The sequence below is a fragment of the Oncorhynchus mykiss genome, chromosome 1 (assembly GCF_057628025.1).
Source record: "Oncorhynchus mykiss isolate SJ-2025 chromosome 1, ASM5762802v1, whole genome shotgun sequence".
Lineage (NCBI taxonomy): Eukaryota > Metazoa > Chordata > Actinopteri > Salmoniformes > Salmonidae > Oncorhynchus > Oncorhynchus mykiss.
The window spans coordinates 47,106,305-47,134,236 of NC_143022.1; the positions used below are offsets into that span (position 1 = coordinate 47,106,305).

At 42.8% G+C, this 27,932-nt stretch overlaps 1 protein-coding gene across 25 annotated transcripts in view; it reads right to left on the minus strand.

Moving 5' to 3' along the window:
* The window catches only part of LOC110523834 (liprin-beta-2), a 113,159-nt gene that overhangs the window by 71,050 nt on the left and 14,177 nt on the right, over positions 1 to 27,932 (minus strand). For 15 of the 25 annotated variants that reach the window (XR_016495377.1, XM_090232623.1, XM_090232593.1 and 12 more), the window contains exons 2-3: positions 12,730 to 12,831; positions 5,210 to 5,433 (exon numbers count right to left, since the gene is read on the minus strand). Coding sequence is in view for 22 of the 25 variants with exons in the window: in XM_090232623.1 (XP_090088749.1) it covers positions 5,210 to 5,433; positions 12,730 to 12,793 (288 nt within the window). In the remaining 3 variants the exon portion in view is untranslated. Of the gene's footprint in view, positions 1 to 5,209; positions 5,434 to 12,729; positions 12,832 to 27,932 lie in introns of those variants that run through there. The other 10 variants (XR_016495375.1, XR_016495374.1, XM_090232542.1 and 7 more) reach the window with 1 other exon arrangement.

Sequence of the window (27,932 nt, forward strand, 5' to 3'; positions counted from 1 at the left end):
ATGCTTGGGGTCATTGTCCATTTGGAAGACCCATTTTCCGACCAAGCTTTAACTTCCTGACTGATGTCTTGAGATGTTGCTTCAATATATCCACATAATTTTCCTCCTCATGAAGCCATCTATTTTGTGAAGTGCACCAGTCCCTCCTGATCTGAGTGGGGAGGGGAAAACTGAAACTTGGTGTTATTGACAGAGATTATTTGAACTCTCGTTCTCATTGGTTCATTAACAAATGTACCCCTTGCTGTTATCACCAGGCAGGCCAAAACTCCATCCCACCAAAACAGGCAAAAATTTCAGTCTGTCTTTTCAGACAGTTCTTACACTAAAAGGGCCTTATCATAATTTAACAGTATTATTCCAACCTCATAATGTGGAAATATACACAGAGTGTACCATTCATTAGGAACACCTGCTCTTTCCATGACATAGACTGAACAGGTGAATCCAGGTGAAAGTTATGATCCCTTATTGATGTTGCATGTTAAATACACTTCAATAAGTGAGGATGAAGGGGAGGAGACAGGTTAAAGAAGGATTTTTAAGACGAGACAATTGAGACATGGCTTGTGTATGTGGGCCATTCAGAGGGTAAATGGGCAAGACAAAAGATTTAAGTGCCTTTGAACGGGGTATGGTAGTAGATGCCAGGTGCACTGGTTTGAGTGTGTCAAGAACTGCAATGCTGCTGGGTTTTTCACACTCAACAGTTTTTCACACTCAAGCAGCCTCAGGCTGCACAGCTGTTCTCTCATCAAGTGATCATATCTTCACCCATCAGACTATTCTCATTTGAATCTTTACTAATATGTCAAATTAGCTTGGATTTAGAATGGCCCATTATCAATGGGCAGGAACAGGGGCAGGGGAAAAATACATGTAATCTGTATGCACTCAAATAGCGAATGGAGGCCGGTCCATTTTTCAATGATGCCTGACAGGCTACTTCGATTTTATAGCTGAGCTGTGCTTAATATGAGCAGCTGCGAAATAAATATAAGAACACTTATTTCACTCCATGCATCAACCACTATTTGAGGAGATTGCTCTCGCTGTGCGACAGGTGATATTCCACCCAAACTCTGTATACCATGGGCTCTCCAACCCTAAACCTGGAGCTACCCCGTGCTTAATTCGTTAGTAATATGTTTTCGCAACAAAATACATTTCACTAAACAGTTGACAGCCCTTCTGCCTGCTCGAGAAAGGAATAAAGGGGAGAGAGGAGGAGATGGAAATGCATGGTGGTGAGAAATTCTGTGTAGCTAAAGTTAATGTGCCACCCAATTAATTATGAAAATATTTTTAAAAATCCCTATTACTAGGCTATTCAGAATGCAATACAAATTCACTATAATTATAGGCTACCTGTAAGCAGGCCTGCACAATCAATGAACCATCAGCATCGCCTAGGGCTCTCTTCCAGAATCATGGATAGACATTTTGCATAAGGTAACCAGTCCACCCAGTATGCATAATAATACAGTCCACACTCAAAGGCGATTACTAAAATGTGTTTAATTTTGGAGTATCGGCTAGACCAATTATGCACCGAAGACATCTTAAATCAGTTTTGTTTTATGTTTTTCTGCTATGGGTAATGTGCAGTAGGCTACGTTTTGTATAACTGCACAATCAATTCTTCAAATTGATCATCAACGTGAGGTGAGTTTTTAAAGGACCATGCTATTCTGATGGATAAGTGTTTGATGTGATTTTCTATTGCATTTTGCATTGATGTCAGAGTGGTTAGAGGGACGATAGAGCCCTGAGTACCAGACCATTAGCAACCTGATGATCGTTAGTTTTTTTAACCTTAAAAATGAATCACTAATCACAGGAAATAAATACTTATCTTCAGAAATGACTGTCAAAGCAACACAATAACTAGGGCTTTTACAACAGGGCTCAAAACTGTGACCAAAACACTCGCATTTGCGACCCTTTGACTTGGCAGTGCAATTTGTATTTATGATTTATTCAAACTGCATTGTGCAATTGACCAAAAATGTACCATATGAAAGTATCTGCCTGTCCCTGTTTCACTGTCGGCTGCTGTGTGAGCGAGCCACTCTCTCTCCCTACTGTGCGCATGGAGGAGTGGTGCATTCTAATAAGCACGACCAAATTACCGTTGCTCAAAATGTAATTGCGGGACAAATACAGTTATCAAAGAAACTACTGTTGTTCTAGTTACAGAGAGGAGAGTCACACCTTCCTGTGAGTATATCATTTATTTCTCTCAATACTGAGTTGATGGCACCACTTTACCACCAGAGTAGTAGTTTCTATGTGGTCTATATTAAAAGGCCTTTAATTTATTATAATATGCTTATACAATTCAATATTTGTGCCCAGTTTCTACTTGCAGCAGTTTTTTTTTTTATCTCAATGTCAAATCATTCTGTGTAACAATTTAACATGATTGTTTTCAATCAAAATGGTAAAAAAAAGAAACAGAAAAAGCTTCTTAGCAAGAGGAATTTCTCAAGCTTTGCTATGCTAGGACTGTCTGGGAGTAGTCTGAGTGAGGAAAACAGAAAACTAGCTGTTATTGGCAGAGGTTTGGAACTGTCTTTCTTATTGGTCTATTCACTAATTTACCACCTAGCGATGTCACCAGGCAGGCCAAAACTCAATTTCTGAAGTTTCAAGTTTCACATTAAAAGAGCATTATCATAATTTTCACAATTTCACAGTATTATTTCAACCTCATATTTTGGAATTATATATAAAAAACTATATATAGAAAAATCATGTTTTTGATTGCACTGGGCCTTTTAAATATCAAAGGGACTCAAAAGGCACTCATTTTGTGGAACGACCCACATGATATGTCCTCTCCTGAACCACAGGTATGGCTCAACGACAGCCAAGAATGCATATATATATTTTTGTCATTTTTTATATTTTTTGGAACTTATGGCACCTGGTATTCCCAGGCGGTCTATCGTCCCAGTACTAACCAGGCCTGACTTTGAACTGGCGTGTTCAGGGTGGTATGGCTAATCTCTACAACTACTGAATTGGCTTGGGAGAGGCAAAGGTCGAGTCATGCGTCCCCCAAAACATGACCCGCCTGGGCGCCTACTTCTTATCACACTGCTCGCTTAACCCAGATGTCAGCCGCACCAATGTGTCAGAGGAAACACTGTTCGACTAACGATCGGAGTCAGCTTGCAGGCTCCCAGCCCAGATGCAAGGAGTCACTGGAGCACGATGAGCCAAGGAAAGCCCCACCGGCCTAACCCTCTCGTACCCCAGACGGCCAATTGTGCACTGTCCTATGGAACTCTCTGTCACGACCAGATGTGACAAATCTTGGAATCGAACCCTAGGCTGTAATGGTGCCTCAGCACTGCGGTGCAGTTCTTTTGACCTCTGCGCCACCCAGGAGCACAAGAATGCATACATATCATGAGGGATGCAAATCATGCAAACGTCGTCAGGCTCAACAAGAAAACAGATTTGGTAATCCATCTTGAGTGCATGTGCTCTGATCATATTCCCAGCCCTGCTATGGAACTGCAACAAGGAAGCGGAGTGCTCCAGTGACTCCATTGCTACAGAGCTACACTCACTGCTTTCAGGGCTTGAAGGGGCTGACTGTGCACTCTGTCCTGCACCTGGCTATGTTGACTGCTGAGTCGGACAATCACCAGGATAACTCTTTCCCCCCCCCCCCATCTCTCTTTCAAACAATCCCTCCTTGTATAAGTCAAGGCAACAACTTTCCCTTTAAGGCAAAATCTTCAATCTCGTGCTTCTTCTGCGCCAGACTTGACCCCTGTCTTACTGTCTGACATTCTCCGATCGACAGACAATAGCTTCAGGTCAGCGATAGCGAGCATCACAGGGTCTCTCTTCTTCCTGCCAATAACATACAGAGGGAGCTTGATCCTATTTCCTCTGTGGAGGGAATCAGTTCCTCAGAGAGCAGTGTGTTTAGTTTAATGGAGGAGTGTGTGTGTTTAATCGTGCTCTGGGCCAGTAGAGATGGGGGTCTCAGTAGAGAGACTGTATAGCGTGTAAGACCCCTGCTGAATAGAAAAAGCATTAGCCTCTCCGACTCCGAGAGAGGGGGAAAAAGAGCCTTTCATTGGCCCCTTAGCCCCGGCAACAGGTTGTTTACTGCAGCCTCGGCCAATGACAAGACATTGTATTCCATAACAACGTCAAACATTCACGTCAACATTCGGCCACAATGAACAAAGCCCTGGCTCACAGTAGCAGTATCATCATGTGCTTGTCATTTCCTAAATATGATCCAAATATGTAAAGTGCCTGCATACCCTCGTAGACCTGGTCATGATATTCACAGCCAACAATAAAAACAAAAAACTAAGAAACATGCGTGACATTCCCAAATAAATCTATAGACTAAGAGCTCGATGTGCTGCTCCAGCTGAACAGTGAACACATGAAGAATTGATTGACTTACCCCCTAACACCCCAGAGTGCTTCAGCTGTGCTTGAGGTGACCAGACAGAGAACATACAGAGCTAACAGAGGGGACGTGGAGTGAGTAGAGAGAGGGGAAAAAGTGAGTGTGGAGAGTAGGAGGAAAAGAAGAGGGGTGATTAGAAAGAGGGAGAGTGGAGAGGTTGTGAGTAATGCAGAAAGAGGGGACAAGGCAGGAAGTTGAGTTCAGCCCTATTAGGAGTCTCTGAGGAACACGTTGAGTCTTTTAAACATGGCCAGCCTTAGTCCCAGACACAGCCATGCTAAGATCTAACAGCACCCAGGAATAGTTGTAGGTCTGTCTAAAACTCATACACAGCAGCTGCTGCTGCAATGAACCAACCCTCTCTCCTTCAATGTGATACAAAGAGAGAGAGAAAAAAATGAAAATTGAGAACCTGCCTCAATTGGAAGTAAATAAGAAGTTGAAATGTTCCACATAATATTATTCATCCTACTGACCCAAGATGGCCTGTAAACAACTGTGATAACATTCTGAGCAAATAATGAATGATGCTCATCTATATTATCTGTTTATAGCCTATACATAAATATATGTTGTTAGACAAAGGAAGATGACGATGGTTGCTAAAGATGGTTGGTGAAGGTAATGGTTGTTTTATATGGTTGGCATAAGTAACAACTACTTGAGATGGTTGGCATAAGTAATGGTTAATTGACATCGTTGGCAGAAGTAATGGAAAAATACAGCATTTCCGTAGACCCAGGTGTGCTTCCTGCTACTCACCGAGACCCTTTCTGAGTACCTGTCCATGTCAAGCCAGTCCATGAGCATGTGAGCGGTGCTGCTGGGGACCTGGGCCCTCAGGGTGTCCCTCTCCTCCTCTCTGGGCTGCAGCTCCAGGGCCAGCCTCAGGTCCTCAACCAGCTGCAGCACCTGCAGAGGTCCCGCGCTGCCCGGGGAGCCCAGCTCAAACAGGCCGTTGGTGTACTCGGCTGCAGCCTTGGAGCCTGCCAGGGACAAAGGACAAAGAGTCATTATAGTGGACAAGATATGTACTATCAGCGCATATACATATCGCAGTATCAGACCCACTCAGCTCCCTTCTACACGTCCAACCTACAGGAGGGTAGCACTCCAGGAACAGGGTCTGAGAGCCCGAGGTAAGAGCAACAAGTGTACAGTGCGGAGCCTGAAAGAAGAGATTTTACGTTTGGTAGCTAATCCCAGATTACGGAGAGAGGATCAGAGCAGCAGTGTATTATCATGACATCTTAATGCTCCAATACGCTTCCTTTTTCCCTATTAGCCTACTTTACACTAACATCAGATCGAGGCAGAACATGCAAATACATTTCCTTTGTTTTGCCATTATGGAACTAGAGATGATGTGACGTACAGGACAGGTCAGGACAGAGGACATTTTACATTTACATTGATAAGGCCACGGTGAAGTACTATAGCTTGGTTAAGACCAGGGAATGCCTATGTGCCCTAGAGGTCTGTGGGTATCTAAAACAATATGAAAATGGCCTCACCACTCCTATGATACTCGGGTTGGCCATGAGGTCACATGGGCCTGTAGATAGAGTTGTCCCATGTTTCTGTCCCCCAAATGCCTTCACACTCAACTGGCTGACGTATCATGACATCATAATGATGTTTCTTCCTATTGTTATGTTAGCAGAAAAGTGAAGTAAAGTAACAAATTAAAAAACTTGTTTTATTTTTTTTATCTGGTGGTCTTGGCAGTACTAACCTGATCCCAGATCTGTTTGTGTTGGCTTGCCCACTCCTATGGTCAATGTCATAACATGTAGCACAAACAGATCTGGGACTTGTCCATATCTATGTATACAAACAGCCGTACTTTCGCTGATGGAAAAACATGCAGCAAAACCATGGTACATTGAGTGCATGCTTTGGTTGGCTTGACATTTGAGGACGATGTAGAAAAGAAAACCCTAGATTTTCCGTAAATATGCCTGTGCCTGCCTGAGGGTCAGTGGGGATACAAATAAGAGATTATATACTCATGCTCAACTGCATCTCTTTACAGACATCATAACTATGGGTATCTACAGCCAAATAGCCCTGTTTTCTGTTCATCTCATATCTAGTATACTCAGCTTTATTCAGATCACAAGCCTGTTACAAAAGAGTTGGTGCAATAAAACGCCTTAAACAAGTTAACAAGCCAGCCCAGTTAAACAGTAGTTGAGTACGTTCTTCTGTTTGTCTGAGCATAGTTTGAAGTTGGTTGAGGTTTCCAAATACTAATCAAATAACTAATTCATATTATCCTAGTATCGATTGACAATAAGTGAAAAAACATAAAGAAACAAATTATTCAACTCAAGATGATTATATGACTGTGTCGCTCATCTCATTCAGATGTCCCGGAAATAACCAGTAGGTGGCATATTTTCAAGCCCACCACCACTGCAGCAACTCATAACCTGAATAGTATACCTTAATGTCAAGTGCCTTTCAGAGACGTTTCCCACGTGTACTGAAAACGAAAAGTATTTCCTAAGTATGTTCTAATACTCAAATGTAATCAGACCAGTATTTCAAAATATGATGATTGGGATTCCTCGCAGTAATTACATTTGGATTAAATTCTATTTGTAGTTCGTGACACACCAAGGCTGCATAGTAAAGTAATACACTTGACTTCTAACTGACCATATCTTACTGTGGTAATAGCAATGCTTAGTTTGTGAACATATTGTTTTCACCTTGACAACTTGGTCAGTCAAGCATATTCACTTGACTGTTGAACCTGATTTCTTGTCATGGTGGATTGAGAGGAAAGGGAGGACCAGTGGCATGATATTCAAATATTAGACCAGATGTATTTAGATTTACACAATAACACACACTGCTGTGATATTCCCCAACACACAGTACGTGACTCCATGATGAATCCCGTGGTTGTCAGTGTTGCATGCCTTTCTCTCTCCACAGTCTGATTGTAACAAGTTGTCTTGCTGATCCTTTCGGCAACAAACTGGCATGTTGATCTCCACCCCCCACACTCTAATTTGTTGACTGACTGCATTAAACATTTATCCTCTATTAGTTAAATCATGTTGGCAATAGCTGAGCTTGCTGCAGGGAATGTGACCCCGAGTCACACTCCCTACAAAGTATTGTCCCTAATTTAACAGCCGCGCACACGCGCACACACACACAAACATGCTTGCACGCATGGGTACACACGCAGTGGCTTTCCAAAAAGCTTGGCACTCGGCTAAATAGCCGATAACAGACTCATTGTAAGCCGGCTACTTTTTCTACTTCATATATCAACCAGACTTATTTTCATTTCAAAGTTTACATTCGCTAGTCAGAAAAGTCTACATATACTTCTCCCGTTAGAACGAATGATATGCATCTTTTAGCGATTTATTGATAGGACAGTCACAAAGAAAATGATGACAGGGAAACAGCTGGTTTGCCAATCTGCTGTCTGTCCCGCCTCTCGGTAGGCCTACCTGCGTTATTTTTGTACGCTGTGGTTGGCTGCAGTCAAATTAATTTTCACGGAGGAGGGAGAGCACGATGCTTCTTAATCGTCTCCTGTGAGTGAATTTACACATCCCCGTGTGAATGTTTCCCCTCTGATTTTTCCAGCAGCAGCAGCAAAGTTAGCATGTGGGGGGGGGGGGGGGTCACAGAGACAACATTCGTTCCCTGCAATACTACACATTTTGTCATGGGGCTGAGAGAAGCCTAGACAATATCCAAAACAACTAACAACACACTGAATTCATACAATTCATATATTTTCAGTAATCATGTCTTTCTACTCAATACCACAACTCATCTTACCAATTTGGGAGGTAAAGTCATTAAGGTATTCAATAATTTAGCTGTTTATTTCAGTTGGAAGCAAGGCAATAGAATGTACCAGAAGCCACCAAAACAGAGCTAGTTCCGGAACTCCCCAACCCAGAATTCCATGGCTGGCTACTTTTTATATCTGGCTGCTTCCATGTACTTACAGAAAACACTGCACACACCCACCCACCCACACACACACACAAACTGTTACTGCATAGACCCTTTAAACAGGATTCATACTGTACACGCAAGAAAAAGGACGACGCCATTAAAACACACTCATATCTTGGGAGCACATCATAGCAGAACAGACTTATCTGATTTCCACTGTAAACAAGCTAAACATCCAATCATGCTCCTTCCTTATCCTGGAGGATCTCCAACAAAGCCCTCTGAAATAACATTAAGGTCTGACATACTGTAAGCCAGTGTGGGTTCTTCATTTGAATGCTATCTCTTTCATCCATCTTCATCTTTGCAACATCAACTGTATTTGGCAGGTTGACGTTTACTGGGATGGATCTTGTCCAGGAGACAGAGCTGAGCGATTTGCACTAGATTGGCTAGCTGCAAAGTAAAAATTCATGAAAACAAAAATGTGTCTTTTGGTCTTAATTGAAGGTTAGGGCAGCAGTGTGGTTACAGTTAGAGTTAGGTTAAACATCTTACATTGTGGCAGTGCCAGCTAGTAGCTAGAGAGCTGCCTCTGTGTTTTCAGCGTGTTGGAATGAAATGCATTAGCTGGAGATTTCCATCCACACTATGAATACTGTTTTTATATGTCATTCAGGCCATCACTGCCTGCTGGGCATCTTCAGCATGAGTAGACAGGCCCTGTCCTCCATGTCTCTAAACATGAGTTATGGCGTCAAAGATTATATAAACACATCATGGTCCTCTCTGGCTCAGTTGGTAGAGCACGGCGCTTGAACTACACAATTGTAGATTTGATTCCCACTGGGACCACCTATACGAAAATGTATGCACGCATGACTGTGAGTCGCTTTGGACAAAAGCACCTACTAAATGGCATGTATTGTTATATTACTATTATAGTATCACAGTATGTACCATGTCAAAAAAAACTGGTTTCCAACTGGTCTCCAACTGGTTTAACATTGAGAAGGTTTTCAAATAGTTCAGAGAACGTTTACATTCTTCTGTGGGAATTTCAGTACTTCAACATAACGTTTTCTGCAGGTTTACTCATGGTTATATTTAAAGTAATGTTCTCAGAACATTCAGAGCATGTTAAGAAAGGCCAACCCACTTGGAAGCCGGCCCCACCCACTGGGGAGCCAGGCCCAGCCAATCAGAATGAGTTTTTCTCCACAAAAGGGCTTTATTACAGACAGAAATAATCCTCAGCAGCCCCACTCTGCCCTCTCAGACGATCCCACAGGTGAAGAAGCCGGATGTGGAGGTCCTGGGCTGGCTTGGTTACACGTGGTTCTCTGCTGTTGTGAGGCCTGTTAGACGTACTTCCAAATTCTCAAAAACAACGTTGGAGGCAGCTTATGATAGTGGCATTAACAGTAAATTCTCTGGCAACAGCTCTGGTGGACAGTCCTGCAGTCAGAATGCCAATTGCACGTTCCCTAAAAAATGGAGACATCTGTGGCATTTTGGTGTGTGATAAAACTGCACATTTTAGAGTGGCCTTTTATTGTCCCCAGCACAAGGTGCACACGTGTAAGGATCATGCTGTTGAATATGCTTCTTGATATGCCACAGCCCATCCACCTGACAGGTATCTTGGCAAAGGAGAAATCTTCATTAACAGGGATGTAAACAAATTTGTGCACAAAAGGCTTTTTTACGTATGTACGTATTATTTCAGCTCATGAAACATGGGACCAACGCTTTACATGTTGTGTTGTATTTTTGTTCAGTTTAGTACATTCCGTTCTCAGCGTCAACAAAATGTTATACTCTATCTTGTTAAGTGTTATAGCCATCATGACCACACCCACTAACTGGCCACACCTGATCTTAATGAGTGCTTGTTTCCTTTGAAATGGGGTCTGTTGAATATATAAAATGAATATCTTTGTATGAGTTATAAAAACATGGCATATGAGTGGCGCAGTGTACTAATTGCATGGATAAAGAACAGAAGATCATACTGTCAGGTCCATAAATATTTGGACATTGACCAAGTTATTAATATTTTAGCTGTCTACCACAGCATATTGAAGGTGAAATTAAGTCATGAATTTGAGCTGAAGTGCACACTTTCAGCTTCAATTTGAGGTATTAACATCCAAATTGGGTGAAAGGTATAGGAATTACAGCACGTTTTATATGTGGTCCCCCCCTTTTTAAGGGACCAAAAGTAATTGGACAATTGGCTGCTCAGCTGTTCCATGGCCAGTGTGTTATTCCCTCATTAGTTAATTTACAAGTAAGCAGATAAAACGTCTAGAGTGGATTTCAAGTGTAGCATTTGCATTTGGAATCTGTTGCTGTTAACCCTCAATATGAAGTCCAAAGAGCTGTCACTGCTATTGAAGCAAGCCATCATTAGGCTGAAAAATCAAAGCAAACCCATCAGAGAGAAAACATCAAGTGTGGTCAAATCAACTATTTGGTACATTCTTAAAAAGAAAGAACGCACTGGTGAGCTCAGGAACACCAAAAGGCCAGGAAGACCACGGATAACAACTGTGGTGGATGACAGAAGAATTCTTTCATTGGTGAAGAAAAACCCCTTCACAACAGTTGGCCAGATCAAGAACACCCTCCAGGAGGCAGGTGTATCTGTGTCAAAGTCAACAGTCAAGAGAAGACTTCACCAGAGTAAATACTGACAGTTTACCACAAGATGTAAAACGTCGGTAAGCCTCAAAAACAGGAAGACCAGATTAGAGTTAGCCAAACAACATCTGAAAAAGCCTGTACAGTTCTGGAACAACATCCTATGGACAGATGAGACAAAGATCAACTTGTACCAGAATGATGGGAAGAGAAGGAACTGCTCATGATCCGAAGCATACAACCTCATCTGTGGAAGTAGTGTTATGGAGTGGGCATGTATGGCTGCCAATGGAACTTGTTCCCTTGTATTTATTGATGACATGACTGCTGACAAAAGCAGCAGGATGAATGCTGAAGTGTTTAGGGCTATATCTGCTCAGATTCAGCCAAATGCTTCAAAACTCATCGGCCGGTGCTTCACAGCGCAGATGGACAATGACCTGAAGCATACTGCGAAAGCCACCCAATACTTTTTTAAGGCAAAGAAGTGGAATGTGCCGCAATGGCCAAGTCAATCACCTGACCTGAATCCAATTGAGCATGCATTTCACTTGCTGAAGGCAAAACTGAAGGTAAAACGCCCCAAGAACAAGCAGGAACTGAAGACCCCTGCAGTAAAGGCCGGGCAGAGCATCACAAGGGAAGAAACACAGCATCTGGTGACGTCTATGGGTTCCAGACTTTAGGCAGTCATTGACTGCAAAGGATTTGCAACGAAGTATTAAAACTCACAATTTAATTCATGATTGTTTGTCCAATTACTTTTGAGCCTCTAAAATTGGCGGGCTAAATGGTTGTAATTCCTATAAGGTTCATACAATAATTTTGACAAAATTCTTAAATTAAAGATGAAAGTCTGCACTTAAAGCACATCTTGATTGTTTCCTTTCAAATCCATTGTGGTGGCGTACAGAGACAAAATTACGCAAATTGTGTCACTGTCCAAATACTTATGAACCTGACTGTACATCTGAATCTCACTGTTGCTGTGCCACAAGAAAACATTTGTGTTTGCATGGTTAATGCCTAAGCAAATTAATTTACATGTGTCCCATCTGTGCTTGGAGTTCAAAACAGTTAACCTAAATTAAGCTAGGATTATTAGAAGAGTTATTAAAAGTCCTCTTGAAACATTCAGTGAAACCTCAAAAACCTTTACATTTTGTTTAAGACATACACAACATTTAGAGAATGTTCTCCGAACGTTATATAATATCTTAAACTATAATTTCCGTTCTCAGAATGTTATACAAGTTTCAGGGAACCAAAGTAAAACATTCTCAGAACCTGCCGGCAACCTAAAAACTAACATTCCCAGAACAGGCAACATTTTCAGAATGTTCAGAATGTTTAAAAAAATCATTCTGTTTTACCAGTCAGTAAACTAATGGCTTCATTACCAGAACAAATAAGCAACTAAAAACATACGTTTCCACAACTTCCAAGAAACCAAATGTGCTGGCTGGGCAGTAACTGTGTACAAAGAAGGTACAATGCTGTAATGAGCTATTTTCAAAAGAAATTAACGAGTTGATCCTGTTTGTTTTTGTATTCCAAATGTATCTCTCAGCTTTGCTTAATTTTTTTCAATGGTGAATCCAAAGAGCATAATAAGAACTGTGACAAGTGGATTATATGTATTAGAGAAAGATTAAAGTGACAAAATACTGGAATATGATAATGAGTTCAATCACTTTTACCTGCAATGATGTCATCCATTTGCTCCAAGGCCGCCTCCAACATGTGACTTGCATCTGAGGCCATGGCGACAGACTACTGCATCGGCCTCTATGCTTGATGTCCTAGGAAAGGAAGACCATTGTTAAATTCTAAGAATTAAGAATTCTAGAAGAGTTCAAATCTAATATATGCTAGCTTTGTTAGCTTTGTACACATTGAACAGTAAATAACATAGAAAAAAAGGTTTAAAAAAACAAAAAGATTGAAGATGCGCTGTGAAATATATTTTCCATAACCAAATATATTGTATTTTCAGCTGTTTGAAGCTGCTGTACAAAACTGAAAGTAAAAGACGCAAAAACAAAACTTAACAGCACACATAGAACCGATCTACCGCTTCTTAGACTTGCTTTCAATGACAAAGACAGATCTATAACTCATATTAATATATGAATTTGGTTGGGTCGCCCAAAAAGTGACATATTGCAGTTTTAAGAAATGTCATATGGTACGATTACCCACATATACATACCTAAACGGAGTACTGAGGTCCAATTGTACTGCTGTGATATATTCTCCATTGAAATGTTTTCAGATATTGTCTGTCTTCTTCCTAGGCATACATTTCAGTGTGATTGGCTTGGCCTGGTATAGTGAGTACTGGTATTTTCCCTGGATCATCACCGTCAGTAAGACAGGGCATGGCTTAGAGGCTGGTTCCCCCCACCCCTATGATGACTGTATAGCACAGAACCCCTGTTCTAATGAGGCCTCCGAGCTACCCAGCAGGGTCTCCTCCCTCTGTCATTCTGCTTTACAGCCGTCAGCATCTACCCTCTTAAACAGAGAGAACAGCACGTCCCCTGAGTAACCCCCCAGGTTACAGGATTTAAACACACTGTGAATGTCTTCGTTCTTTCAGCTGTTGACAGAGTTGATGGTTTGTGGGCTTGGGGCAATGCTTCCTCTATACTAATTTAGCAGCGAAATTGTTGCCACTGCTGCAAGCAATCTGATTTTTCAGATTTTTATATATATATATTTACTGTTGAAGTCGGAGGTTTACAAATACATTTTAAACTCAGTTTTTCACAATTCCTGACATTTAATCCTAGTAAAAAATCCCTGTCTTAGGTCAGTTAGGATCACCACTTTATTTTAAGAATGTGATGTTGAGGTGTAGATCTTACAGTGAAATGCTTACTTACAGGCTCTAACCAATAGTGCAAAAAAGGTATTAGGTGAACAATAGGTAGGAAAATAAATAAACAACAGTAAAAAGACAGGCTTTATACAGTAGCGAGGCTATAAAAGTAGCAAGGCTACATACAGACACTGGTTAGTCAGGCTGATTGAGGTAGTATGTAAATGTAGATAGGTTAAAGTGACTACGCATATATGATGAACAGAGAGTAGCAGTAGTGCAAAAGAGGGGTTGGTGGGTGGCGGGACACAACGCAGATAGCCCGGTTAGCCAATGTGCGGGACCACTGGTTGGTCGGCCCAATTGAGGTAGTATGTACATGAATGTATAGTTAAAGTGACTATGCATATATGATAAACAGAGAGTAGCAGCAGCGTAAAAGAGTGGTTGGGGGGGGCACACAATGCAAATAGTCTGGGTAGCCATTTGATTACCTGTTCAGGAGTCTTATGGCTTGGGTGTAAAAACTGTGGAGTAGCCTTTTTGTCCTAGACGTGGCACTCCGGTACCTCTTGCCATGCGGTAGTAGAGAGAACAACAGTCTATGACTGGGGTGGCTGGGGTCTTTGACAATTTCTCCAACACCGCCTGGTGTAGAGGTCCTGGATGGCAGGCAGCTTAGCCCCAGTGACGTGCTGGGCTGTACGCACTACCCTCTGTAGTGCTTTGTGGTCAGAGGCCGATCAATTGCCGTACCAGGCAGTGATGCAACCAGTCAGGATGCTCTCGATGTTGCAGCTGTAGAACTTTTGAGGATCTCAGGACCCATGCCAAATCTTTTTAGTTTCCTGAGGGGGAATAGGCTTTGCCGTGCCCTATTCACGACTGTCTTGGTGTGTTTGGACCATTCTAGTTTGTTGTTGATGTTGACACCAAGGAACTTGAAGCTTTCAACCTGCTCCACTACAGCCCCGTCAATGAGAATGGGGGCGTGCTCGGTCCTCCTTTACCTGTAGTCCACAATCATCTCCTTAGTCTTGGTTACGTTGAGGGATAGGTTGTTATTCTGGCACCACCCGGCCAGGTCTCTGACCTCCTCCCTATAGGCTGCCTCGTCATTGTCGGTGATCAGGCCTACCATTGTTGTGTCATATGCAAACTTAATGATGGTGTTGGAGTCGTGCCTGGCCATGCAGTCGTGGGTTAACAGGGAGTACAGGAGGGGACTGAGCACGCACCCCTGGGGAGCTCCAGTGTTCAGGATCAGCATGGTAGGTGTGTTACTACCTACCCTCACCACCTGGGGGTGGCCCATCAGGAAGTCCAGGATCCAGTTGCAGAGGGAGGTGTTTAGTCTCAGGATCCTGAGCTTAGTGATGAGCTTTGAGGGTACTATGGTGTTGAACGCTGAGCTGTAGTCAATTAATAGCATTCTCACATAAGTGTTCCTTTAGTCCAGGTGGGAAAGGGCAGTGTGGAGTGCAATAGAGATTGCATCATCTGTGGATCTGTTTTGGCGGTATGCAAATTAAAGTGGGTCTAGGGTTTCTGAGATAATGGTGTTGATGTGAGCCATTACCAGCCTTTCAAAGCACTTCTTGGCTACGGACGGGTGCGCTAAGGGTCTGTAGTTATTTAGGCAGGTTGCCTTTGTGTTCTTGGGCACAGGGACTATGGTGGTCTGCTTGAAACATGTTGGTATTACTTGTGTCATGCACAAAGTAGATGTCCTAACTGACTTGCCAATACTATAGTTTGATAACAAGAAATTTGTGGAGTGGTTGAAAAACAAGTTTTAATGACTCCAATGTAAGTGTATGTAAACTTCCGACTTCAACTGTATATTTCTACCGAGACACGCTTTTAAATGGATAGTCGTTGGCTCAATGACTGGAAGTCTATGGGAACAGCTGGCATGTCATTGCACTAACTCTGTTAGCAATGCAACCCCCCCCCCCCCCCCCCCCACCACCCTTGCATCCACTGCTGAAAAGTACCAGGTTTGTCTTCAATACAGTTCAAAAAGGATCAGAGTAAAGCGTGACTGATCATTTGATTGTTGTGCCAAGAAATACATCTGTCTCACACATCAACCTATGATGAGTTCCAATTATCAAAGTCAATAGAAATATCTTGAACAGGGCTTTAAGTATTTAATTCCCCCAAACTATCTCCATACTATCATATGACAGAATGGAAACATATCTATTATTACTCAAGTAATCTTCTCTGGAAAAATTATAGATGTGACCATTGACTGTGAGACGTTGGTGAAACACAGGCATAGGCCTCTGAGACAAAAGGCAACTGTAGACGTCTGACAGGCAGGCAGGGAGAAGCAGGCAGCGTGTTGAAAGGAGCCAGGCGTCAACAGTGTTAATTATGTGGCTGTTCAGATTTAGCTGGACACGGCTGAGGGTGATGGCTCCATTTATTCAGAGCCTCTGTAGTGACAGCTCCTCTGTGTAACAGCAGGACAGTGGGCAGCAGACAGTAGTATTCTAATAACTGGCCTGATTATACAAACCCAATTAAAGCCTGCAGTTAAAGGCCATGAGGACCTCAGGACTCCCTTGTACTGCAAACCTCTAATGGACAGGCCAGAGAGAATAATACAGTCTACTACCCCTATAATCAACTGGCACAGTGGGCAGCAGACACGGGGTCAATAGGGTCCGCGGGTCCCGAAAAAAATAATACAATTGCAAAATTATTCAGCCCCTTTACTTTCAGTGCAGCAAACTCTCTCCAGAAGTTCAGTGAGGATCTCTGAATGATCCAATGTTGACCTAAATGACTAATGATGATAAATACAATCCACCTGTGTGTAATCAAGTCTCCGTATAAATGCACCTGCACTGTGATAGTCTCAGAGGTTCGTTAAAAGCGCAGAGAGCATCATGAAGAACAAGGAACACACCAGGCAGGGTAGAGATACTGTTGTGAAGAAGTTTAAAGCCGGATTTGGATACAAAAAGATTTCCCAAGCTTTAAACATCCCAAGGAGCACTGTGCAAGCGATAATATTGAAATGGCAGGAGTATCAGACCACTGCAAATCTACCAAGACCTGGCCGTCCCTCTAAACTTTCAGCTCATACAAGGAGAAGACTGATCAGAGATGCAGCCAAGAGGCCCATGATCACTCTGGATGAACTGCAGAGATCTACAGCTGAGGTGGGAGACTCTGTCCATAGGACAACAATCAGTCGTATATTGCACAAATCTGGCCTTTATGGAAGAGTGGCAAGAAGAAAGCCATTTCTTAAAGATATCCATAAAAAGTGCCGTTTAAAGTTTGCCACAAGCCACCTGGGAGACACACCAAACATGTGGAAGAAGGTGCTCTGGTCAGATGAAACCAAAATTGAACTTTTTGGCAACAATGCAAAACGTTATGTTTGGCGTAAAAGCAACACAGCTCATCACCCTGAACACAACATCCACACTGTCAAACATGGTGGTGGCAGCATCATGGTTTGGGCCTGCTTTTCTTCAGCAAGGACAGGGAAGATGGTTCAAAGTCCAGACCTGAATCCAATCGAGAATCTGTGGAAAGAACTGAAAACTGCTGTTCACAATTGCTCTCCATCCAACCTCACTGAGCTCAAGCTGTTTTGCAAGGAGGAATGGGAAAAAAATTCAGTCTCTCGATGTGCAAAACTGATAGAGACATACCCCAAGCGACTTACAGCTGTAATCGCAGCAAAAGGTGGTGCTACAAAGTATTAACTTAAGGGGGCTGAGTAATTTTGCACGCCCAATTTTTCAGTTTTTGATTTGTTAAAAAAGTTTAAAATATCCAATAAATGTCGTTCCACTTCATGATTGTGTCCCACTTGTTGTTGATTCTTCACAAAAAAATAAAGTTTTATATCTTTATGTTTGAAGCATGAAATGTGGCAAAAGGTCGCAAAGTTCAAGGGGGCCGAATACTTTCGCAAGGCACTGTAACACAGTGCAGGCATAGTCTATAGGTCTAGTGTTTTTATTTTGTAAATATAAAATGTTTATATATTAATTTGGGTTCACAGTGTGGACAGAACCGAATAAATGTACTGTTAAACCCAGCCCCTTCGCGCCACCACCAGCTACTGCGACAATAATTCCGGTTGTGAAAATAGCAAAAATATTTCTGACACACCCCCAAACCTATAACGCTACCACCAGCGCTAAGATTTACCATTGCGTTAAGTCTTTAACATAGAGCCCATTATATGCCATCTGTAATAATAAACCTACAATTCCCTGGTATTCATAATCATAGTAAAACTATCTACTACTTATTTCTCAACATTAGTCTACTCATATTTTATGTAGAAACTGCCAGCAAAACAAGTTTGACAACAATCTGTTTCCTCCTAATACGCCCTGTCATGACACCAGTTATTTATAAGAATGACATTTTCTGACAGATTTTTAAATTATTTCTTGCTGTGAAAAGCATTGATGTTGTACTTACCAAAAACAAATATGACTAATATACACACTCATATTACTAATATACACTAATATACATCCCAGTATTTTAGGTACACCTATCTAGTACCAGGTCGGAGCGCCCTTTGCCTCCAGAACAGCCTGAATTATTCGGGGCATGGAAATGTTGCTCAACTGGTATCAAGGGACCTAACATGTGCCAGGAAAACATTCCCCACAACATAACACCACCACCACCAGCCGGTACCATTGACATCTGGCAGGATGGGGCCATGGACTCATGCTGCTTATTTCAAAACCTGACTCTGCCATTAGCATGACTCAACAGGAACTGGGATTCGTCAGACCATGCAATATTTTTCCACTCCTCAATTGTCCAGTGTTGGTGATTGCATGCCCACGCTTCTTCTTGATTTTAGCTGATAGGAGTGAAACCCGGTGTGGTCGTCTGCTGCAATAGCCCATCTGTGACATCGCTGTTGTACTTTTCAATTATTTGCCTATTTGTGACCCGCCTGTTATTTTGCACGATTCTTGCCATTCTCCTTTGACCTCTCATCAATGAGCTGTTTTCGCCAACAGGACTGCTGCTGACTGGAGGTTATTTGTTTTTCACACCATTCTCGGTAAACCCTAGACACTGTCGTGCGTGAAAAGCTCAGGAGAACGGCCATTTCTAAGATACTGCAACCAGCTCACCTGGCACCGACAAACATTCAGTAGGTCACTCGTTTCGCCCATTCTAACATTCAATCGAACAGTAACGGAATGCCTCGATGCCTGTCTCCCTGCTTTATATAGCAAGCCACGGCCACATGACTCCCTTGAAATCCCGGCGCCGACAGAGATGGCCGCCTCGCTTCGCGTTCCTAGGAAACTATGCAGTTTTTTGTTTTTTTACGTGTTATTTCTTACATCGGTACCCCAGGTCATCTTAGGTTTCATTACATACAGTCGAGAAGAACTACTGAACATAAGAGCAGCGTCAACTCACCATCAGTACGACCAAGAATATGACTTTCGCGAAGCGGATCCTGTGTTCTGCCTTTCACCCAGGACAACGGAATGGATCCCAGCCGGCGACCCAAAAAAACTTCGTAAAAGTTTTTTAGACTTCGTAAAAGGGGGAAACGGAGAAGTCTTCTGGTCAGACTCCGGAGACGGGCACATCGTGCACCACTCCCTAGCATTCTTCTCGCCAATGTCCAGTCTCTTGACAACAAGGTTGATGAAATCCGAGCAAGGGTAGCATTCCAGAGGGACATCAGAGACTAACGTTCTTTGCTTCACGGAAACATGGCTCACTGGAGAGACGCTATCGGAGTCGGTGCAGCCAGCTGGTTTCTCCACGCATCGCGCAGACAAACAAACATCTTTCTGGTAAGAAGAGGGGCGGGGGTGTATGCTTCATGGTTAACGTGACGTGGTGTGATCATAACAACATACAGGTACTCAAGTCCTTCTGTTCACCTGATTTAGAATTCCTCACAATCAAATGTCGAACGCATTATCTACCAAGGGAATTCTCTTCGATTATAATCACTGCCGTATATATTCCCCCCCAAGCAGACACATCGATGGCTCTGAACAAACTTTATTTGACTCTTTGCAAACTGGAATCCATTTATCCGGAGGCTGCATTCATTGTAGCTGGGGATTTTAACAAGGCTAATCTGAAAACAAGACTCCCTAAATTTTATCAGCATATCGATTGCGCAACCAGGGCTGGAAAAACCTTGGATCACTGCTATTCTAACTTCCGCAACGCATATAAGGCCCTGCCCCGCCCTCCTTTCGGAAAAGCTGACCACGACTCCATTTTGTTGATCCCTGCCTACAGACAGAAACTAAAACAAGAAGCTCCCGCGCTGAGGTCTGTTCAATGCTGGTCCGACCAATCTGATTCCACACTCCAAGACTGCTTCGATCACGTGGACTGGGATATGTTTCGTATTGCGTCAGACAACAACATTGACGAATACGCTGATTCGGTGAGCGAGTTCATTAGAACGTGCGTTGAAGATGTCGTTCCCATAGCAACGATTAAAACATTCCCAAACCAGAAACCGTGGATTGATGGCAGCATTCGCGTGAAACTGAACCACTGCTTTTAATCAGGGCAGGGTGACCGGAAACATGACCGAATACAAACAGTGTAACTATTCCCTCCGCAAGGCAATCAAACAAGCTAAGCGTCAGTATAGAGATAAAGTAGAATCTCAATTCAACGGCTTAGACACGAGGTATGTGGCAGGGTCTACAGTCAATCACGGATTACAAAAAGAAAACCAGCCCCGTCACGGACCAGGATGTCTTGCTCCCAGGCAGACTAAATAACTTTTTTTGCCCGCTTTGAGGACAATACAGTGCCACTGACATGGCCTGCAACTAAAACATGCGGACTCTCCTTCACTGCAGCCAACGTGAGGAAAACATTTAAACGTGTCAACCCTCGCAAGGCTGCAGGCCCAGACGGCATCCCCAGCCGCGCCCTCAGAGCATGCGCAGACCAGCTGGCTGGTGTGTTTACGGACATATTCAATCAATCCCTATCCCAGTCTGTTGTTCCCACATGCTTCAAGAGGGCCACCATTGTTCCTGTTCCCAAGAAAGCTAAGGTAACTGAGCTAAACAACTACCGCCCCGTAGCACTCACTTCCGTCATCATGAAGTGCTTTGAGAGACTAGTCAAGGACCATATCATTTCCACCCTACCTGACACCCTAGACCCACTCCAATTTGCTTACCGCCCAAATAGGTCCACAGACGATGCAATCTCAACCACACTGCACACTGCCCTAACCCATCTGGACAAGAGGAATACCTATGTGAGAATGCTGTTCATCGACTACAGCTCGGCATTCAACACCATAGTACCCTCCAAGCTCGTCATCAAGCTCGAGACCCTGGGTCTCGACCCCGCCCTGTGCAACTGGGTATTGGACTTCCTGACGGGCCGCCCCCAGGTGGTGAGGGTAGGCAACAACATTTCCACCCCGCTGATCCTCAACACTGGGGCCCCACAAGGGTGCGTTCTGAGCCCTCTCCTGTACTCCCTGTTCACCCACGACTGCGTGGCCATGCATGCCTCCAACTCAATCATCAAGTTTGCGGACGACACAACAGTGGTAGGCTTGATTACCAACAACGACGAGACGGCCTACAGGGAGGAGGTGAGGGCCCTCGGAGTGTGGTGTCAGGAAAATAACCTCACACTCAACGTCAACAAAACTAAGGAGATGATTGTGGACTTCAGGAAACAGCAGAAGGAACACCCCCCTATCCACATCGATGGAACAGTAGTGGAGAGGGTAGTAAGTTTTAAGTTCCTTGGCGTACACATCACAGACAAACTGAATTGGTCCACCCACACAGACAGCATCGTGAAGAAGGCGCAGCAGCGCCTCTTCAACCTCAGGAGGCTGAAGAAATTCAGCTTGTCACCAAAAGCACTCACAAACTTCTACAGATGCACAATCAAACGCATCCTGTCGGGCTGTATCACCGCCTGGTACGGCAACTGCTCCGCCCACAACCGTAAGGCTCTCCAGAGGGTAGTGAGGTCGGCATAACGCATCACCGGGGGAAAACTACCTGCCCTCCAGGACACCTACACCACCCGATGTCACAGGAAGGCCATAAAGATCATCAAGGACAACAACCACCCGAGCCACTGCCTGTTCACCCCGCTATCATCCAGAAGGCGAGGTCAGTACAGGTGCATCAAAGCTCGGACCGAGAGACTGAAAAACAGCTTCTATCTCAAGGCCATCAGACTGTTAAACAGCCACCACTAACATTGAGTGGCTGCTGCCAACACACTGACTCAACCCCAGCCACTTTAATAATGGGAATTGATGGGAAATGATGTAAAATATATCACTAGCCACTTTAAACAATCCTACCTAATATAATGTTTACATACCCTACATTATTAATCTCATATGTATACGTATATATACTGTACTCTATATCATCTACTGCATCTTTATGTAATACATGGATCACTAGCCACTTTAACTATGCCACTTTGTTTACATACTCATCTCATATATATATATATACTGCACTCAATACCATCTACTGTATCTTGCCTATGCTGCTCTGTACCATCACTCATTCATATATCTTTATGTACATATTCTTTATCCCCTTACACTTGTGTCTAAGGTAGTAGTTTTGGAATTGTTCGCTAGATTACTTGTTGGTTATTACTGCATTGTCGAAACTAGAAGCACAAGCATTTCGCTACACTCGCATTAACATCTGCTAACCATGTGTATGTGACAAATAAAATTTGATTTGATTTGATTCATCTGTAGGATCGAACCCTTTTCGTGAACTGCATGGTGTAACTAATAAACTGGCCATTGAGTGTATAACACAGCAATAAGACCTATCAAAAAACCTGACAGCACCTAGACCCAAAGCCTTCTATTTTGCCCCATTCTCATCAGTCGGCTATCACAGGCATTCTTCCCACAGAGAAGAGGAGCACGCTGAGACTGTTTGAAGAGGATAACATTAGCCAGCAGTTTCGGACAGTTCAGTCTTGCAGTTTCTCATAATATTGTTCCATGGGCGAGCACCTTTCTCTGCCACGAGGTGTATTCTCCATTCAAACACCTGCACATGCTGCTCACTGGATAAGCCATTGACTCGCTAAAGAGTGAGATCCAGCCCAGTGCCATCAAAGCACATTTATGTAAAAAAAATCAAACATTTCCGCAGTGGCTAAATTTCAAAATGCAGAAAAGAGCAGGTTCAGAACAATGTTTAGCTGTCTGGGGAAGGTATAAAGGACTTTCAACTACTCCAAATAACACATCAAATGCTGCATAACCTTGAGGTTCGGTGCTGAGCCAAACTGAGCTGCTGGCGCATTTTTATGGTGTGCCTAAAAACCTCTGAAGGTTAAAACGACAAACCTCCCCTATCCTGAAGCACATCATCCCCCTAAACAAACTCTGAATCAGATCTGGTTTGGATAAACATACATTACCCTACCATACACAACCCTTTTAACTTCTCTGAGGTCAAGTTACATCTGTAGCCTAATACAATCATATCGGTTGTATGCTGTTGAAAATGATTACATCTGGGCTAAACGAAAACCACTTATCAAGAATATGATATAAAGATTTTATCATCTCTTGCCGCTGTTTTAAAAAATGTGTGAATTGTAACACTATAACTTCCTAAAATATATCTTAAGAGGTTGTTGGCCTGGACGAACAAATATACAAATCCATTGCACCTGTGCACAGTCCGTACAGCCCCAAACCGCTGTTTCTCCTATGTTTATTTTGTCCTGCTGCTCGGTCAGTGACTTGCATAAGTGCATTTCTGAGCCACCCACAGTTTGGAGAGTCACCAAGCAGCTGAGTGCTTCTGCTGCTATCTGCAAAATGAGTAGTGACATCAGAAAACATCACATGCCGAACAGTGTCCTAAGTACATTACAGACATCCAAATCTGTATCTGGTTTCTGCACATCATCCATTTGGAGAACTCTGATAAGCACTGTACGGGACATGGTTAAAAAGGTTGAAAACTTTCCTCTAAGGGGCAAAAATCAACATTCCTACAAGGGAGAAGGGCTGAACCTCTAAATAGTTCTTTGCATTTTCCATGACTCTGCCTAATACAAACAAACAAAAAATTGCCAGATTATTTTCTGTTTACTTTCCCTCCAGTCCTATCGAAGCACTATAAAAAGCAGCATATTTGAGCCCCCAGTTTAAAAAAAGAAACCCGGGTTTAATGCTGGTCAGATCCTCGTGGCCCTCTCTCTGTCCCCTGCCTGGTACGGTTTGCTGTTGTAATTAAAGTGTTGTCCTGAGGCGGTCCTTCACGCTGGCCAAGAAATACTGTAGCCTTGTGAGTGTGTTTAGAGTCCTGTTCACAAGGCACTAAAGTGATACTGCCCCCCCATTAACCTTATTTTTTATCTGCAAGGACTAGGGAGTTTTTTGGGATAAAAAGAAATGGAATACAGCTATAAGCACAGGCAAAATCCTAGAGGAAAACCTGGTTCAGTCGAATTCACCTTTCAGCAGGACAACAACCTAAAACACAAGGCCAAATCTACACTGGCGTTTCTTACCAAGACAACATTGAATGTTCCCGAGTGGTCTAGTTATACAGTATACTGAACAAAAATATAAACGTAAAATGAAACAATTTCAAAATTTTACAGAGAGAGAGTTACAGTTCATTTACAGTCAATTGAAATAAATTCATTGGGCCCTAATCTATGGATTTCACATGACTGGGAATACAGATATGCATATGTTGGTCACAGATACAGTCGGGCAAAAATGTATTTAGTCAGCCACCAATTGGTGGCTGACTAAATACTTTTTTCTCACTGTACCTTTAAAAATATGGTAGTGGCGTGGATCAGAAAACCAGTCAGTATCTGGTGTGACCATCATTTGCCTCATGCAGCGTGACACATCTCCTTCACATAGAGTTGATCAGGCTGTTTATTGTGGCCTGTGGAATGTTGTCCCACTCTTCTTCAATGGCTGTGCGAAGTTGACGGATTTTGGCAGGAACTGGAACATGCTGTCGTACACGTTGATCCACTGCATCCCAAACGTGCTCAATGGGTGACATGTCTGGTGAGTATGCAGGCCATGGAAGAACTGGAAAATGTTCAGCTTCCAGGAATTGTGTACAGATCCTTGCAACAACAGGCTGTGCATTATCTTGCTGAAACATGAGGATGGAGGCAGATTAATTGCACAACAGTGGACCTCAGGATCTCATCACGGTATCTCTGTGCATTCAATTTGCCATCAATAAAATGTGATTGTGTTCGTTGTCTGTAGCTTATGCCTGCCCATACCATAATCCCACCGCCACCATGTGGCACTGTTCACAATGTTGACAATAGAAAACCGCTCTCCCACAAAACGCCATACACGTTGTCTGTGGTTGTGAGGCAAGTTGGACGTATTGCCAAATTCTCTAAAACAACGTTGTAGGCAGCTTATGGTAGAGGAGTTAACATTCAATTATCTGGCAAGAGTCAGCATGCCAATTGCACGCTCCCTCAAAACGTGAGACATCTGTGGCATTGTGTTGTGTGACAAAACTGCACATTTCAGAGTGGCCTTTTATTGTCCCCAGCACAAGGTGCACCTGTGTAATAATCATGCTGTTTAATCAGCTTCTTGACATGCCACACCTGTCAGATGGATTATTTTGGCAAAGGATATATGCTCACTAACAGGGATATAAACACATTTCTGCACACAATTTGAGAGAAACAAACTTTTTGCGCTTATGGAATATTTCTGGGATCTTTAATTTCAGCTCAATAAACATGAGACCAACACTTTACATGTTGCCTTTATATTTTTGGTCAGTGTAGTGGCTGTCTAGCAATGATCAACAATCAACTTCACAGAGCTTGAATAATTTTGAATAGAATAATGGGCAAAAAAAGGTGTTTCTACAATGTATTGACTCAAGGGTGGAACTACTTATGTAAATGAGATATTTCTGTATTTAATCTTCAATAAATGTGCAAAAATGTCTAAAAACATTTTAACTTTTTCATTATGGGGTATTTTGTGGAGATGCGTGAGAAACAATTATATATTTAATCCTTTTTGAAATCAGTCTGTAACACAACAACATGTGGAATAAGTCAATGGGTATGAATACTTTCTGAAGGCACTGTATAAGGGCTTGTTTTTAATCAAACGAAACTGGAAAACAAGAACTTGCTACAGGAAAATAACTGAAATGTTTCTAAATACAAGTGTCACCAGACCATCTCATCTCTCGTTCCATGATGGGCACACAACCTACATGGTAGGGTTTTTATGCACACCCAAAATAATAACTGGAGCTGGTTAAAATAATGTACAATAGCCTACCTACATAGATAAAAAGGGGATGCTCCCAATTTAGGATTAGGATTTAGGATTTATTTCAAAGCGGTCTCATGAACCAAATCCTTTATGATAGATTTGACTACTTGGCGAATGCAGTGGACAGGACAAAACAAAAAAACTGCCTTCATTGAGAGGAGGTATTGCTATGCTTGGTTTTAAATCAATCAAATGAAATTGAATTTGTTACACTTTTTTTTACGTTTCCAAATACGATGTAGACACAAAATGCACATCTCTCATTCCATGTGCATTTGGCACTGTACGTCACGGCTGGATAGGCTGCGCTTCCGTTGTCAAAATCCATGCCATAACCAACCGTGTTACCTCTAAAACCAGCTTTTAGTTGGTCTTAAATATCCCCGCCAGCTCTGCCTGAAATTGGCACTTTGGCGCACATTTTTAAGGACACACCTCAGATATTGCCAACCATCCCACCTCAGCACAAGTGAGCTCTTATAAAACAAGTAAAGAGCGTCGGCTTTAACAGGTCGAAGTTGCAAACAAGCGTGCACTTGACAATTGCGCTGGCTTCACGCCAGCCCCTTGTCTTTATCACTAGTTACCACAGGAATAAAGACATGGCATCTTTATCTGTAGGAGGAACGGTCAGATCTTATGACATTAATGGCTGGGCCTAAGAAGTGGTTTTTCTGTTTGAACAATTAGTCTGGTGGGAAATGTGAGCAGAAATGTCTGAGCAACCTGCACTTTTGTGAAGTCAGTTGAGTATTGATTTTTTACTGTTTTCCCTCATTGACTCTGGCCTGTTTGGAGAGAGAAAGAGAGAAAACCTTGGAGGCCTGGCTGTCACAAACACAAATATAAGCGAGCTGAGCGGGAAACAGGAAGAAGCAGGAAGAATTTAGACCACAAAGGCAGAAGAGATGATGTTACGACTTCTACAAATGGTGCGGTGGAGGAGTCAAACGCAGAGAGCAGGTAATATCGTACGTGAATCTATTTATTACAACGACAGCGGAGACATGGACATGCCAACACTAGGGCGTAAGAAACCACCCGTCCAAAATACACAGGACTAAAACTGTCCGGAAAATAATGAGAATACACTTAAACACCAACACCAAAATAACAGAGAACAAGCCCGCACAAATACCCAGCGGGCCTAGTGCCCTTAAATAGCCTACAAACAAACACTAACTCAAAACAGGTGTACCCAATTAAACCCAATAAACAGAAACAAACGGAAAGGGAATCGATGGCAGCTAATAGGCCGGCGACGACGACCGCCGCCCGAACAGGAAGAGGCACCATCTTCGGCGAGATTCGTGACAGATGAACAGAAGATGACCACACTGCCCAATTTGATGGATTCATTATATATGTTACAGTGTTCTTGAAAAAAGATTTATATTGGAAAAACATCCCAAGCATTAAAAGAACGCCTTGGAGAACATACATCCACTATTGGACGTCAAGATAGTGGACATCCACTATTGGACGACATCACCTCGCCAGTTGCGAGACACTTTATAGAACAAAATAATTAAATGAATGAATTGTGTCGCATCGGGATTGAAAAAGATCCTCCACCACGTAGAGGAGGTGATTACGACAATAAATTACTCCACAGAAAAGCCACGTGGATATATACATTTAATTCTGTATCTCCACACGGTTTAAACGAAGAATTAGATTTCACCTCCTTCCTATAAGCCACATTTAGACTGTTATACAAAAACACTGTCCATATCAGATTTTGCATATCCGTT